Source organism: Plecotus auritus (assembly GCF_963455305.1).
Source record: "Plecotus auritus genome assembly, chromosome: 6".
NCBI lineage: Eukaryota > Metazoa > Chordata > Mammalia > Chiroptera > Vespertilionidae > Plecotus > Plecotus auritus.
In genome coordinates, this window is record NC_137773.1 from 107,336,210 (window position 1) to 107,350,311 (window position 14,102).

At 58.2% G+C, this 14,102-nt stretch overlaps 1 protein-coding gene across 3 annotated transcripts in view; it reads right to left on the reverse strand.

Annotated features, from left to right (window-relative positions):
- WNT9A (Wnt family member 9A) overlaps window positions 1-14,102 on the reverse strand; it is a 79,795-nt gene that overhangs the window by 22,811 nt on the left and 42,882 nt on the right. Inside the window, exon 1 of one of the 3 annotated variants that reach the window (XM_080674767.1) lies at window positions 11,312-11,488. The exons of the other annotated variants lie outside the window; for them this stretch is intronic. Coding sequence (XP_080530893.1) covers window positions 11,312-11,406 — 95 coding nt within the window. The 5' untranslated portion in view covers window positions 11,407-11,488. Of the gene's footprint in view, window positions 1-11,311; window positions 11,489-14,102 lie in introns of those variants that run through there. 3 annotated transcript variants of the gene reach the window in all.

Genomic DNA, 14,102 nt, shown 5'->3' on the forward strand with positions numbered 1-14,102 from the left:
ATGCACAAAATTCGTGCAAGGGTAGGGTCCCTAGGCCTGGTGGGTGATCAGGGCCTATCTGTGGGGGGACCAGCGGGGCAATCATGGGGGCCCCGCTGGCACCCGCCTTGGCCAGCCTGGCGCCACCCACTCACCAGCCCTACCCCCTGTTGCCACCCACTCGCTGGCCCCACCCCCCACTGCCACTGCAGGTCGCCTCCCTCTGCAGGGCGACCAGTGGGGCAATCAGGGGGGCCCCAGCTGGCACCCACCTTGGCTGGCCGGGGGCCTGCAGGCTGGGGGCAGTTCCTGTGTTGAGCATCTGGCCCCTAGTGGTCATTGCGCATCATAGTGACCAGTCGTTCCACCAGTCATTCCAATGTTCAGTCAATTTGCATATTAGGCTTTTATTACATAGGACAGCGTTCAGCTGTAGGATGGAGCACATTCTGTATTCCTCAGCTGACAGACACGCAAAGGTGTTCACTCTCAGCTCTTATGCACAATGTCACTATGACCACTCACATACACATTGGTGCTTGGATGTATGTTTTCATTTCTCATGGGTATGTCCCCAGTGGAACTGCTGTGTCACAGAAGAAACCTGTATTTAATTGTGGGACTGCCAGCGTTTGCCACAGTAGCCTCACCATTTACATTCCAGTGCCCCAATTTCTTTACTGATTATTGTATCAGTCAGCATTCTATCTTGAACTTGTTTCTGTTACTTTTCAAGTTTTATTTCTTCTGAATTTTCAGATGTATTGGCATGAAACTCTTCATTGCATTCCCTTGTTTTATTCTGTAGGAACTGTGAGATGTTCCCCATGGCAGGGCACGTGTCCTAGCCTCCTCCTCAGTCTCCTCGCCGTTCACAAGACCTTCACAGACACAGATCTGTTCATCTCTAATGCAGGTCTGTTTTTATTTTGTTAATTTCTCACTACTTCTTCATTCCCTCTACATCCTTTGTATTTAGCTAACTGTTCTCGCTTCTGTGACAGATGTTTCCTGAGGACTTCCGAGCTCCTCCTCATTTCTAAAATATGCATTTAAGCTGCCACTGTCACCACTTCAGTCTCTCCAAAACTTCAGCATCGGGTCACCAAACAGAACCTGGGTCACAGGTCAGGTCACCATGCAGAGCCTGGGTCACGGCTCAGGTCACCAAGCAGAGCCTGGGTGATTGTACTGAGCCTTGGTCACAGTGCATCCTTCACTCTCTTCCCTTGTTTCCTCTTCGTCTTATGGCCCATTGAGTTGGTATACCATCTCTTTATGTCCTCTATGTATCTCTAATTAGCTAGGACCTGACCACAACCCTGCACCTATCTCACACCTGGGGCTTTAGTGCATCCATACTCAGCGGCCATGCCTGCTTTCTTTTTCTCCTCTTTTGCCTCGTTTGGGGTTGTTTTTATTATTCCATTTCCCCCTTTGTAATCTGAAGTTGTACATTTCTGTTATTTTCATGAAGACTCTCAAAATTACATGAGTCTGTGATTTACCCACCCCCAACATGGTCAACGCTGTCCCCTCTGGGCAACAGGAGGCCTGAGAGCACATCTCCGCTGAGGCCGGGCTGTATGCTGTTGGGTATTTAGTTCTACTTTCAGGACCTGACAAGAAGTTGTTCAGTGCTCCCCATCCCTTCACGTGACAGTCTCCTGGCTTCATTCCTCCCCGTGTCCGGAGTGCAGCAGGGCATTCCCCAGGCCAGAGCCGCGCATCCATGTCTCCTTCAGAGCAACTCTTGACACAGCTGACAATGTCTTCTTTCACCTTACTCTCGACCATTTCCTTCTTTCACACACCAAGTGGATTGTCCTGCTGTGTCTCCAGTGAGATGTCAGGTCGGGACCCTCATTTTGCTTCCTGGGACTGCTTAATAATTCTCCTGTGCTCAGTGTTTTGCGCTTCCAAGTCATTATGTTCCAGCCTGAACTTTCATGTTTCTGCCTGAAAAGGCACTGGGCCTCTTGAGTCCTCTTAATTGCTCCAGTTTCAGGAAGTCCTTGGCCATTCTCACCAGATACCACCCTGCCCCCACCTCGGGGCCCAGGTGAAGATGGGGGCATCCTCTCTGCCCAGGTTTCACGCCCTCTCTGTTTTCCATGTGTTTCCTGCCCCAGGCTAGCTCCAGTAATTTCTCCTGACCTATCTTCCAGTTTGCTAATTCTGTTCAGCAGTTTCTAATCTGCTTTCAAATCAGCCCATTACTTAAATTTTTTCCCAGTTGTACTTGGTTTCTCCAGGCTTGCTAGGTCAGTCTGTATCTCTCACTCCTTGCAGACAGTGAGATTTGCTTTGTGCTGCACACTGACTGATCTGCTGCCACCATTTTGGCAGGGCTTCAGTTTCATTTCCTCACAGAAATTGTTTGCAGGAATAATCTGAAGCAAAAGATAAAGGGACCCACAATCACACCTATCTAGAACCTCAGAATGTGACCGTATTTGGAATAAGAGTGTTTGCAGATGTGATCAAGGTGAGGATCTTGAGACAAGACCATCCTGGATTAGGTCACATACTGTTGAGAGCCCACCCGACCACCTGAGCAACTCTGCTGAGACTCCGCCCCAGCCCCATAGAGGCTGTGAAAGACGCTAGGATGAATAGAGTCAAGTTGGGGACACCCATCCCTCTCTGCGGGCCAGGCATGAGGAACAGTGGCTGCCTCTCTGAGCACTCAACTGGTCACACATCACCACACTTGCCCCCAAGGGCAGCCAGGTGGCAGATGGACACTGCTAGATGGGGGTTGGGGGTGCAGGTGTAGCTCAGGCTGGGGCCAGAGATGTCCTTGTCCTCAGGGTCCCACCCATGAACAGCCCAGCAAGGTTCAGCCCACCCTGCCCAGCAACTCTCCTCCAAGTGTCTCGTTATTTTCTGCTGGGGTGGAGGGGGGGTACAGATTTTGACGGCCCTTCCTCCTGCCAACAGGCCTGGCCATCCCAAGGGCCACCCTGCCCACAAACTCAGCTCCCCGTGTGTGGGGGGAGCCTGAGACCCTAGTTGGGCGGAGGGGAAGAGGCTGAAGTTCCAGAAGCCGCAGTGCCCTGCCAAGGAAACCTCAGCCCCACCAGACGGCATTTAATTTCTGTGTGAATCAAATTCAAAACAAATTCCAGCGCTGAGACACTGGTTCTGAGATTAACCCTCAATTCTCCTGCAGCCTGTGGCCTCCCACCCAGCACGTGGATGGCAGAGATAGAGTGGGCAGAGATACTGACAGGATCTGCGGGCTTCCAAGGGCTCTACCGTCACCCAATGCCCAACATGCCAAGGAGGCCCGGACAAGAGGTTGTGGACAGGAAGCCATGGACATAGGGCAGCCCCATGTGGACAGGCCATTCACACTGAGGTAGGTACCTCATGTCTATAATGGTTGTCATCTCCGTTGGCTGGGAGAGCCTCGGGACCCAGGCTCTCCCCACCTCACAAGGCCCCAATATTCCAGGGCAAAAGAGCTCTTGTTCAGCCCCCAGTTCCACCACTGACCAGCCACCCAAGCAGAGCTTCTCACCCAGGTCCAGCCACCCTGGAGGTCAGCTGGTAGACATATGACTGAGCAAACTCCAGGACACTGGGACCCACAGCAATGCCTAAGAGAAATGTCCCTGTCTACACTTGGTGGCCCCCAGAGAAAACAGAACCCGCAGAACCCGCAGACCCTGAAGACCTCTAGTTTACTGGTGGTTCCTTTCAGGAGCAGGATGCTGGAGCCCAGAGTGGAAGCTGTGGGATCCCAGCTTCACTGATGGCTGAGAGGAAAAGATGAGCAGCAGTGGCTTCATGGAGGAACCAGAGGGACCAGACAGCCTCTGTGTCCCAGTCACCAAACCCCAGGCCTCAAAGACGGCTACAGATCCACAGGGATGTCACATGAAGAGACAAGTAGGACACCAGGCATGTGCTTGGAAAGCCCCAGAGCACCTCGATGACAGGCTTTGTTCCTGGAGCTGGCCTACCAGGTGCAGGGCACGGACAGGGTGGCCGGGCTGGAGGAAGCAGCTGTGACATGCTCTGATCTGGGAGCCGCTGGCAGCCTCTCCACACAGGCCAGACCACTTCCCTGGCCACATCTACCTCAGGTATCGCTAAGAAAAACAAACGCAGCTTGAGGCTTGCCTTTTTCCATTCCCTCGTCCGGCTGCTGGTCTCCAGGTGCAGCGCCTGCCAGCTGGGCGGCCGTGCTTCCTCCTGCGGCCAGAGGCACCAGGCCAGCAGAGAACCACTGGGAGGGGCAGGGGAGGACGCGGGCTGGTCCTCGGGTCATGGAACCTGGCGGCCTCATGCCACCCAGGTCGGGGGCTGCCCTTCTGTGGCAGCCCCAGCACAGCCACCTGCCAACCAGACTGGCCCAGCCCACAGACATCCCTTAGTGATTAGCCCTCTCAAGAAAGCAGGCTGGTCATCACCCAGCCCAGGCCACCAGGCCTGCAGTACAGCCAGCCACTCTGCCCCACCCTCATCCGGCAGAGGCCCAAGCTTTCACCTCATACCTGCACCCTGGGGACTCCAGGAAGCCCTCTACCCCTTAGCACAATGCCCACGCCACTCGAAAGTTAGCTTCTAAATGTCCAGGTTGGTGGTCTGCTGCACCTGGCCCACCATCCATGCACCCAAGGTCAGCAGGTATGGGCACAGCAGGCAGAGGTCAGAGCCAGGGGTAGCAGGGGGCTGGCCTGCCTGGTAAATGAGTGCCTCAAACCCCACACTGGGCTCCTGGACCCAGACCAGAGGGAAGGGACCCCCACAGGCCTCCAGTGGAGCACATTTGGAGGAGACTCCATGAGGGACCCTCCTGGCCTCCTCAAACGTTAGCTCCGGTTACAGTAAAGAATGATGCCACTGGGCTGTCCTCTGGTTTCCTAGAAAAGGTGACAGCTGAGGCCAACCCAGAGGCTTGTCTCCAAGTGGGGCCTGGCCTTACCCACTTCCCCAGACAACTGTGCCTCCTCCTAAAGCCCCCCTCCCCAACCCCCACCCCCAGCACAGTGAGAGGGGTAGGTACCACAGGGGTACCCGCCACCTGCAGGGACAATACACAAAGGGAGCTGGTAGTGCTCCCAGGCCAGGATTAAGAGGGCCCAGTTCTGGCCCCTGACAGGTGTCATTTTTCTGCGACCAGGTGATCCGAGCCAGGCCCTTATCAGCTCATCACTCCTCCTGAGTCCAGGGCCCACAGCCCACGGGGAGGAATCGTGTGTGCAGATTCTTTCCCAGGAGAAAACCTACCCACACACTTCTCCTATTGTCCTCGACATCGAGAGCCCCTGGGCAGGCGGCAGGCAGCGCCCTTGGCTAGGGCCACCCTGGAGTCGACCCACCTGGGAGACCTCAGTCCCTCTGATGGCCTCGGGGTCCCTGGGCCATGGGTACTGGCAGAATCCCCCCTCCTTTGAAGGCTGGAAACCAGGTCCCTCCACACACCACCCTCCATCCTCCCTTGACCTGAGTGTGCCCCCGGCCCCCGCCAGCCAGAAGCCCCGCCCTATACCCCTTGCCTGACTTTTGGAGGTCTCACCCACAGGGCCACATCCAAGGGGTCTCAACAGTCTCCCTGTGGCCCCTTGGTAGTCCTAGACATGGTGATAAGGTCCTTCTCATGGGTACTCCTCTCCCTTCCCCCTCCCCGCTCCCTCTGCCCCTGCTCCTGATGCAAAACTACTCTCTTGACACCAGGCATGTGGCCACATGGACCCTCCAGATGGACCCCTCAGAGCGCTCTGCTCTCCATTGCCTTTCCCCCAAACTCTGGTGCCCAAAGCACTGGAGTTAGGTCCAGGGCCACAGTGGCAAGGACAGGAGCAAGATTAGACCAGCTGTCCAACCACCCCCAATCCAGATGGCCACCGGCTGTGGCAGGACGTCTGCTCACACAGCTGAGGGAGCCAGGTGGCCGTGGCTTCCTCCTCACCTCAGGCCCCAGCACAAGGCCTGCACACAGCACCACCCGTCACGAGGCCCCAGCCCAGAGTCCCATCCTGGCCCCGTGCTCTCACCTGCCTCTATCTGCTCTCTGTATTGGGGGGCCAGGGCAGAGTCCCCCAGGGACTGTGGAAGAGGATCAGGGCAAACTGGGGATCAGGGCAGGGTGGCCCCCCAGAGCAGACTGGCTGGGAGAAGGGAGGAAGGAGGACAAACATTGGAGACCATAGATGCAGGAAGTGGCTGGTGCCCCCAAAGCATCTCCTCAGTCTGTCTGCCTGCTCCTTCCACCTGTCTCCCCACTCCTGCCCAGACCCACCTGGGAGACAGTCCCTCTAATGGCTTCGGGGTCCCTGGGCCATGGGTACTGGCAGAATCCCTGCTCCTTTGAAGGCTGGAAACCAGGTCCCTCCACACACCACCCTCCATCCTCCCTTGACCTGAGTGTATCCACCCCCCAGCCAGAAGCCCCGCCCTATATACCCCTTGCATGACTTTTGGAGGTCTCACCCACAGGACCACATCCAAGGGGCCTCAACAGTCTCTCTGTGGCCCCTTGGTAGTCCTAGACATGGTGATAAAGTCATTCTCATGGGTCCTCCCCTCCCCCTGCTCCTGGTGCAAAACTACTCTGTCCTGATACCCCTCCCTGAGTGCTCTGCTCTCCATGGCCTCTCCCCCAAACCCTGGATCCAGGCACAGTTGTCCTGAGGTGCGTCTCCATGGACAGCACCTTCCTGACTATCTTCCAAACTCCTGACTGGTCAGCTCCAGGCACCACCACTCCTGTCCCCCAGCCATGGAGTTACCTCCCTTACTGCCAGTCCTTCCCTGGTCACCCACAGGTAAGCCTCAGCCCCACATACAGCCCCCTCTGCCCCACTGGAGCTGTCCCATTTTCTTGGCAGCACCCTATCTTGCTCCTCACGCCCTCACAGGCCCATCATGCAGCTTCATCATTCTATACCAGGTTTGCTCCTCTGGTCCCCAGAAACTGCCCTCCCTCTCCCCTCCAGGGACCAGCTCAGTACCCCACCTCTGAGAAGCCAGCAGGCATGCAGCCACATGGACCCTCCAGTTGGGCCCTAGGCTCGGTGCACAGAGAAGCAGAGAGAGTCCTCACCTTCCTGACCTTGCATACACAGCCCCCATGATAGCAGCCCCTCTAGAGTGCCACCTCAGAGTAGTGCTGGGGCAACCTCCTCAGCCAGGGCCCCTACCAGGCCCCCAGACCACTCTAGTAGCCCGACAATCACCTGCATCCTGGCTCCCCACGCAGTCAGGGCTGGGAACTGAGCTAGGAAGACCTCTGAAGGCAGCCTCTGTGTACAGGGGCCAGATGGCGTGCTGTCATGGGTCAAGAAAGCAGGTTCTCCTCAGTCCAAGAAAGATCCTGAATATATAAAGTACTCTTACAACTCAACAACAAAAAGAGAAACTCAACCAAAAATTGGGCAAAGGAACGGAACAGACATTTCTCCAAAGAAGACACATAGATGTCCAATAAGCCCATGAACTCCTCACCAGGGATGTGCAAATAAAAACCACAGCAAGAAAGCAGTCACACCCACCAGGATGGCTAGAATAAAAATAATTAAAAATTATAAAACCAGAGAATAACAATCATTGATGAGGATGTGAGGAAACTGGAGGCTTTGTTCACTGCAGGTGGGAATGTGACACGGTGCCCCCACTGTGAAAAACAGTTTGGTGGTTCTTCAAAATATTAAATATGGAATTATCATGTGACCCAACAATTCCACTGTAGTGTATACCCAGAAGAATTAAAAACATACGTCCACAAAAAAACTTGTACACAATGTTCACAGCAGCATTGCCCACAATAGCCAAAAGGTGGGAACAGTCCCAATATCAACTGAACAGATGGAGAAAAACTGCATGTGTCCATCCAGTGGAATATTTTCAGTCACAAAAAGGAACAAAGCACTAACACACACTATAACATGGATGAATATTGAAAATGATATGCTCAGTGAAACAAGCCAGACACAAAAGGCCACATATCGTATGATTCCATTTCTATGAAACATCCAGAATAGGCAAATCCAGAGACAGAAAGTGGATTAGTGGTTGCCAGGGCTGGGGGTGGGGCGGTGGGATATGAGGTTTCTGGGATGATGAAAATATTCTGGAATTAGATAGAGTGCTGGCTGCATAGCCTTGTGGATGAACTAAAAACCACTGAACTGCTATAACAGGGTAAATTTACAGGATATGAGTTACATTTCAATAACAAAAAGAGCCTCACACCCAGTTGGCCCCCAGAGAGCCTTAGCTGCCTTTCAGACCTGCTCCAATACCCCTCACATGCCAATGCCCACCCTGGCTGGGGGAGTCCTCAGTGCCACGCCTGGTGCTGCCTCCTCCATGCAGGCCTCCAGGCAGCCTGGACCACAGAGGTGGGACCAGCCTGCAGACCTCACAGGAGGGCCCCACCTTTCCAAGCCAGCCTATAAATGCTTCCTGCAGAATGTGGGGTGGGGCACCAAAACTATGAGACAGCCTCGGGGCTCATGCCACCCCTCCCTACTTCTTTTGAAGAATAACCAAGTTAGAAGCCATAGGCCTCCACGCACCTGGGGAAGCACTGTGATGCAGGTCTAGCAATCCCCCAGGGGTCTCTTTGAGGGCTGCCTAAGCATGCATCAGGATCTCTAAGAAACAGGCAGCAAGGTGCCTAGGAGCCACACACATTTCCCAATAAGCCCCAGACTCGGCCCCTGGCTGCCCGCTCAGGAAGTAGAAGGGCCTTTGACCTGGGGTCTGGAGTGTCCCTTCCTGAACAGGTTTCACCGCACACCTGAGGATAAGGCCAAGAAAGGGGCCAGGTGCTGGTGCCCTCCACCCCAATGCAGCCCAAAGCTTCCAGCCCACCCAGGTCCATGAGTGTGTATCCCCAATTCACCAAGAGACTCAGGGCAACCCTCCTTCTGGGGGCCAGGCTCCCCCGTCTTTCCAAGAGGGCATCTGGCCAAGGGGTCTAGGCCCCCCAGCACAGGCACCTCCAAAGCCCCTGGAGAACCAGATGGAAATGCCACCTGCTAATCATGCCAGAGAAGAAGAGCCAGGCCTGAGAGGAGAGCCAGTGGGCGGCCTGGAAGGTCCTGCCTAGTGGCCAGAGGCCAGAGGAGGGCAGCAGGAGCAGGGCAGCAGCTCATGGGTTGGGTTGCAGCCTCAAGGAGGGGGCAGGGAGGACTCCCACCACCCACGTGACCCTCCCCCAGGCCAGCCTCTCTGGGTTTCTGGGCTGTAACTGGAGCTGCCCTGACTGTGAGCCTCGGTGCCAGGCAGAGATTTCGGAGAGGGGGAAGGGATAAGCGGGCCTGGATCAGGTCCTTCCTCCTGCTCCCTCTGCCCTGTGCAGCGCATTGAGAGGCCCCCTGGATCCAGACAGACCCTGCCTCCCTTGGGCCATCTCCTCCTCCCTCTCCCTCTGGCTTCTGCCCCTTTGCTGGGCCAGGAGAAAGGACCCTAGAACCCCAGCCCAACAGGTCACCGTGGGCCAAAGAGGCAGAGCCTCCATACACAGTAGCATAAAGCAAACTGTATGTTGCCCCCTCTCCTCCTCCCAAGCCTGGCCCTTCCTGGAGCAAAAAGCAGGGCAAAGTCGGCTGGCTGGAAGAGCCATGGGGTGCCAAGCCTTCCCCACATGCCACATGCCCACCAGGACTTTTCTCTGAGAGGGAGCTAAAACATACACACGAACAGCTCAAAGGCTTCCTCAGATGCAGAGTGCAGGGAAATCGGAAAGAGGGATGCTGGGGGGGGGGGGGGAGGGAGGGGGCAGCTGGGAGCCAAGACCCTAACCTCCCCCTGACTGATCTTCCCCAGGAGGAGTGGGCAGCAGCAGAGTCTAGGCAAAGCACAGCTGGTGCAGACAACCCAGAGCAGACAAGTCCCGGGTGTGTCTGGAGCCTGGGGAACAGACCTGTGGCTGGGCCAGGACAGCAAGAAGGCACAGCTGGCTGACAGGCCAGTGTGACTCACCCGTGGACCTGCGGCCAGACGGCCATCCTCTGACCCTCCCTCTGCCCATGAGGGCGAGGTGAAGGCTGCACAGATGGCGCGCAGGGGTGTGCCAGCCTCCACACAGCCTGGGCCCCAGACAGGGCCAGACCCAAAGGCATCCAGGAGAGGGCCTTGGGGTGGGGGCTCCAGGTAAGACACGGAGCTGACCCCGAAAGACAACCCAGGAGAAAGGAACAGAAGGAGAGGGGGGGAGCGGGGGACACAAAGGAAAAGTTTCCCATGAAAATATTTTATTTTCTTTGAGAACAGGATACACCTGCAGGGCTCCTCGCCCAGTCGGCCTCTCCCCGCCCTGGCGGTGCCACATTTCTGGACCAACAGGGCCCTCTGCCGGCCAGGCCACCGCCTGCCGGCGCGGGGGCCAGGGGCTAGGGAACAGGTGAAGGGTGAAGGGCGGAGGGTGGCAGCGGGGAGCAGCCAAAGGGAAGGGCACCTCGGACAGGTGCCAGGCCGAGAGAATGGGCCATAGCTTCAGGGTCGGTGTGGGGGTGGGGGGAGAGTGAGGAGGCGGAGAAGAGCCGGAGGGCTGCCCTAATGATGCCACCCCAAACTTAAGTGTGCCCATATGCGTATCGCAGCGAGGGTCCCCAAAGGTCGCTGGGTTGGATATCCCAGATCTGGGAGCGAGGAGTGAGGAGGGGCAGGAAGAAACAGCGGAGAGGGACGCGCGGAAACCATGCGCACTGCTGCTGCGGAGAAGCGCACAGCGCAGCGACCCCCAAGACGGCGCGGGACAGCGTTCACGGCCCCGCTGGGCCCTGCGCTCCGGCCGGGTCCCACAGACGCACTCCCGCGAGCCGGGGCAAGGGAGCGTCAGAAGCAAAGCGCAAGAAAAATAAATTCCTCCGGCTTGGAGTTATTTTTTTTTCCTTTGGGGCTCAGTACAAGGAACATCTGGATTTTGTACGTATTTTTTTGTTGTTGTTAAATTAACTTCTCGAGGAGAGAAAGGAGGGGGAAGCTGCAAAGGGGGTGGGTGGGCAGGGGCTGGGAGGTTCCAGTCGTTTGGCAAGAACTCAGCGGCCTAAGGGAGCCGGGACCACACCTTGGTCCCCGAGCTCCAGGGAGCCCAGCGCTCGGCTGCGGCCGCGGCAACGACGACTCCGGAGTCACGGAGGACAGCAGCCTCACGCCAGCCCGTCAGGTACTCGGGCCCCTGTCCCCACGCCGCGCAGCGGGGACACGGACTCGCGGACCCAGCGACGCGCGCACCGCAAACAAACAGCTCCAGGCAACCCGGCAGCCCCCGCCAGCCGAGCCCCGCGCACCTGGTCGCGAGCCCCGCGCCGCCCCCGCCCCCGCCCCGGGCCTGCCCGCCCGCCCGCCCTCCGGGCCGCCAGGCACCTACCCGAAGTAGGCGGCCGAGGGGCGCAGCGCGGCCAGCAACAGCGTCAGCGCGAAGGCCACGGCCAGCCAGCGCGCCAGCAGGGGCCCATCCAGCATCTTGCCGCGCCACGGCGGCTGACCATCGCGCTCCTGGCCCCGCGCAGGGCGCCCCGCGGCCGCCGCCCTCTTATAGCGCCCGGAGCGCCAGGCCGGGGGCGGGGCCGCCAGCTGGGCCCGGCCCGCCCCGCCCGGGGAGGGATCACGCCGGCGCCGGGGGCGGGCCGAAACCCGAGCCAGCCCGCCCGCCGCACCGCCTGCCGGCCCCGCGGGCCTCGGAGCGCACCCGGCGCTCGCGGAGGGGAGGCGTGCGAGGGGCGGTGGGACTTCGGGACCGGCGGGATGGGCGGGAGCGCGCAGAGGGCCGAGGGAGAAGACGCGCTCCCATGCGGCCATGGAGGCGGAGCCGGGGCGGAGCGTAGGCGGCCCGGGTGGAGACGGGGGTGAGGGTGGGGTGGAGCGAGCACTGGCTGGGCGGCGGGCGGCGGGCGGCGGGCGGCGGGCGGCGGGCGGCGGGCGGCGGGCGAGCAAGGGGTGGGAACGTCGGGGGAGCTGTGGGGAGAACTCGGGGCTGCGGCGGTGGTAGGGTGGGCCGGAGTGGGCCTGGGGTGGAGCTCGAGGCCGGGACACCGGGGGTTGGGGCTGCTGGGGACCCGGTGTCAAGCCGGAGCTGAATTGAGTAGGTCCGCTCCCCGGGAAGTTTGGAGAAAAGGGAGCCGGACAGCAGGTGATGTCCGCGCCCTTGGCGAAACCTGACCGCTCAGGAAGCGAGGGGTGGGGTTGGAGGCGCTGCTCCCTGGTCTGTTGGCCTGGGAATGGGGCTACCTGGCCAGCTCAGACCCCAGCCGAGGAGCTCAAGCTTTTGGGACCTCTGTCTCCCCATCCTTAAATCGAAGATGAGGTAGAGGCTAAGGTTATAGTCACTGCTGATCCTCTGGCGACCCTCTTCTCAGAGCCTCTGTATAGGGGGAGACTGGAAGAAGGGGCTCCAGGGGACGAGGGGAAAGCCTGGAGTTGGTAGAGGCAGAAAGGAGAGGAGATGGAGCCACTTTTGAAGCAAATCGTGTCACACTGAGACCCCAAATCTAAATTAAAACAGATATATTAGCAGATACAGGAGGGGGTATGACATCAAGGAGAATCTTTACAAGCCTCCTGGGCTAGGGATTTTCCCTGTCTGCAGCCACACAGGGGAGGAGAGCATGGCTCTGAGTCCCGCTGAGCTGCACTGGATGCCCACACAATGTTGGCAGCCTTTGTGAGGGCCCCGAGACTGGGTCAGTGGGGCAGAGTTTAGCTCCCTATCAGCATCTGAACATGGAGAACCTGCCTTCGGCCCAGTGCCCTCAGTCCTTGGAGACCTGTCTCTAGACAGTGCTGAGGGGCAAAGCAAGGGGGTGGAAAATGCACTTCTCAGTGGTCCTGGAGCAGGACACCATTCAGTTCCTGCCTCTCCAGGAAGGCCATCCAGGTGAGCATGCCTTATCCTCCTGGGGAGCTTCCGGTGCATGACTGGGTGGGAGGTGGGCAGGAAGTAGATGGGGTCTGGGCAAATCACTCTCTCTCTCTGGGCCTGTCTCCCCATCTGAGACCCATCAACCTCCAGGGAGCTGTGGCTCTTTCTAAGCTGCAATGTCATGTTGTGGAAGCCCTGCCATGGCTTTGCCTCTCCATGGTTGTGACAGCCCGTCATTCCTCACTCCAGAGACCCTCCTGTGGGAGGGGGCTCTCCCTTGCCCACTTGGTCACCTCACCAACAGGCTAGCACAAGAGGGAGAGCTCCAGCCCACCCAGGCTGCAGGCCTGGGGGCACCCTGCCCTCCCTACCACAGCAGGCACAGCCTACAGTGCCTTCACCTGAAGGCCTGGCCCCACACCCGGGAAGTGTAAGGCATGGCGTGGGGGGCGCAAAGTGATGACATGTTTAAAGGCACTGAGATGTCGTCCAAGAAAAATGAAGTGTGAGATTGTAAATGTGTGTCTGGAAGGCACTGCCAGCATTACTAGTACAGAACTCCCTTCTTGGAGCACTCAGGGTTCTTGTTAGCTGCCTAGTGTGTGTGAGCAAGAAGGCAGCCACCTGAGGCCCAGCCTGGGACCCATGGGCAGCAGCAGGCACAAGGGCCTGGAAAGATGAGCACCTCCTGTGGACTCTAAAAGGGGAAGGCCACCATGGTCCTGTCAGCTCAGCCAGCCCTAAGCAGCTCCACTGTACCCCATTTGAAACCCCAGATATCAGCAGGAGAGGGGTTCCAAGAGACCCTTCAGTGTGGAACAAGGCCTACAGAAGAACCAGGCTTTACCAGGCCACATGGTGGAGGCAGTGCCCAATGCAGGCAATGAGTTCTGGGAAAGGCCACCTCAGCCCCTGCCCCTGCACCTGGGAGATGGCAGCTGGTGGAGATGGTACCACCAGCTACCCCCACCTCATCTGGACCTTGGACACAGCCAAGCCTTAAACCCCACCACCCATCAGGCCTGGCTGCCTTGCCCCATCCCTGCCTGCATTCTACCCAGGTTCCCCCCCGCCCCAGTCACTGGGGGGGTGGGGAGGAGTCAAAGTGGCCTTCAAGGTATCTGTGGAGTCCAGCCCTCTCCAGAGGGGGACCTTAAGTGCTCCCACCTCTGCGTCTATAGCTACTGCCTCCCCCACACCCAGTCCAGTCCACCTATGCTAACTGGTCACCTGTAACACCTCCCCTGGCCACTCCCCTTCTGTCCAGGGTGGAGAAGGAAAGTGAATTCATGGGGAACAG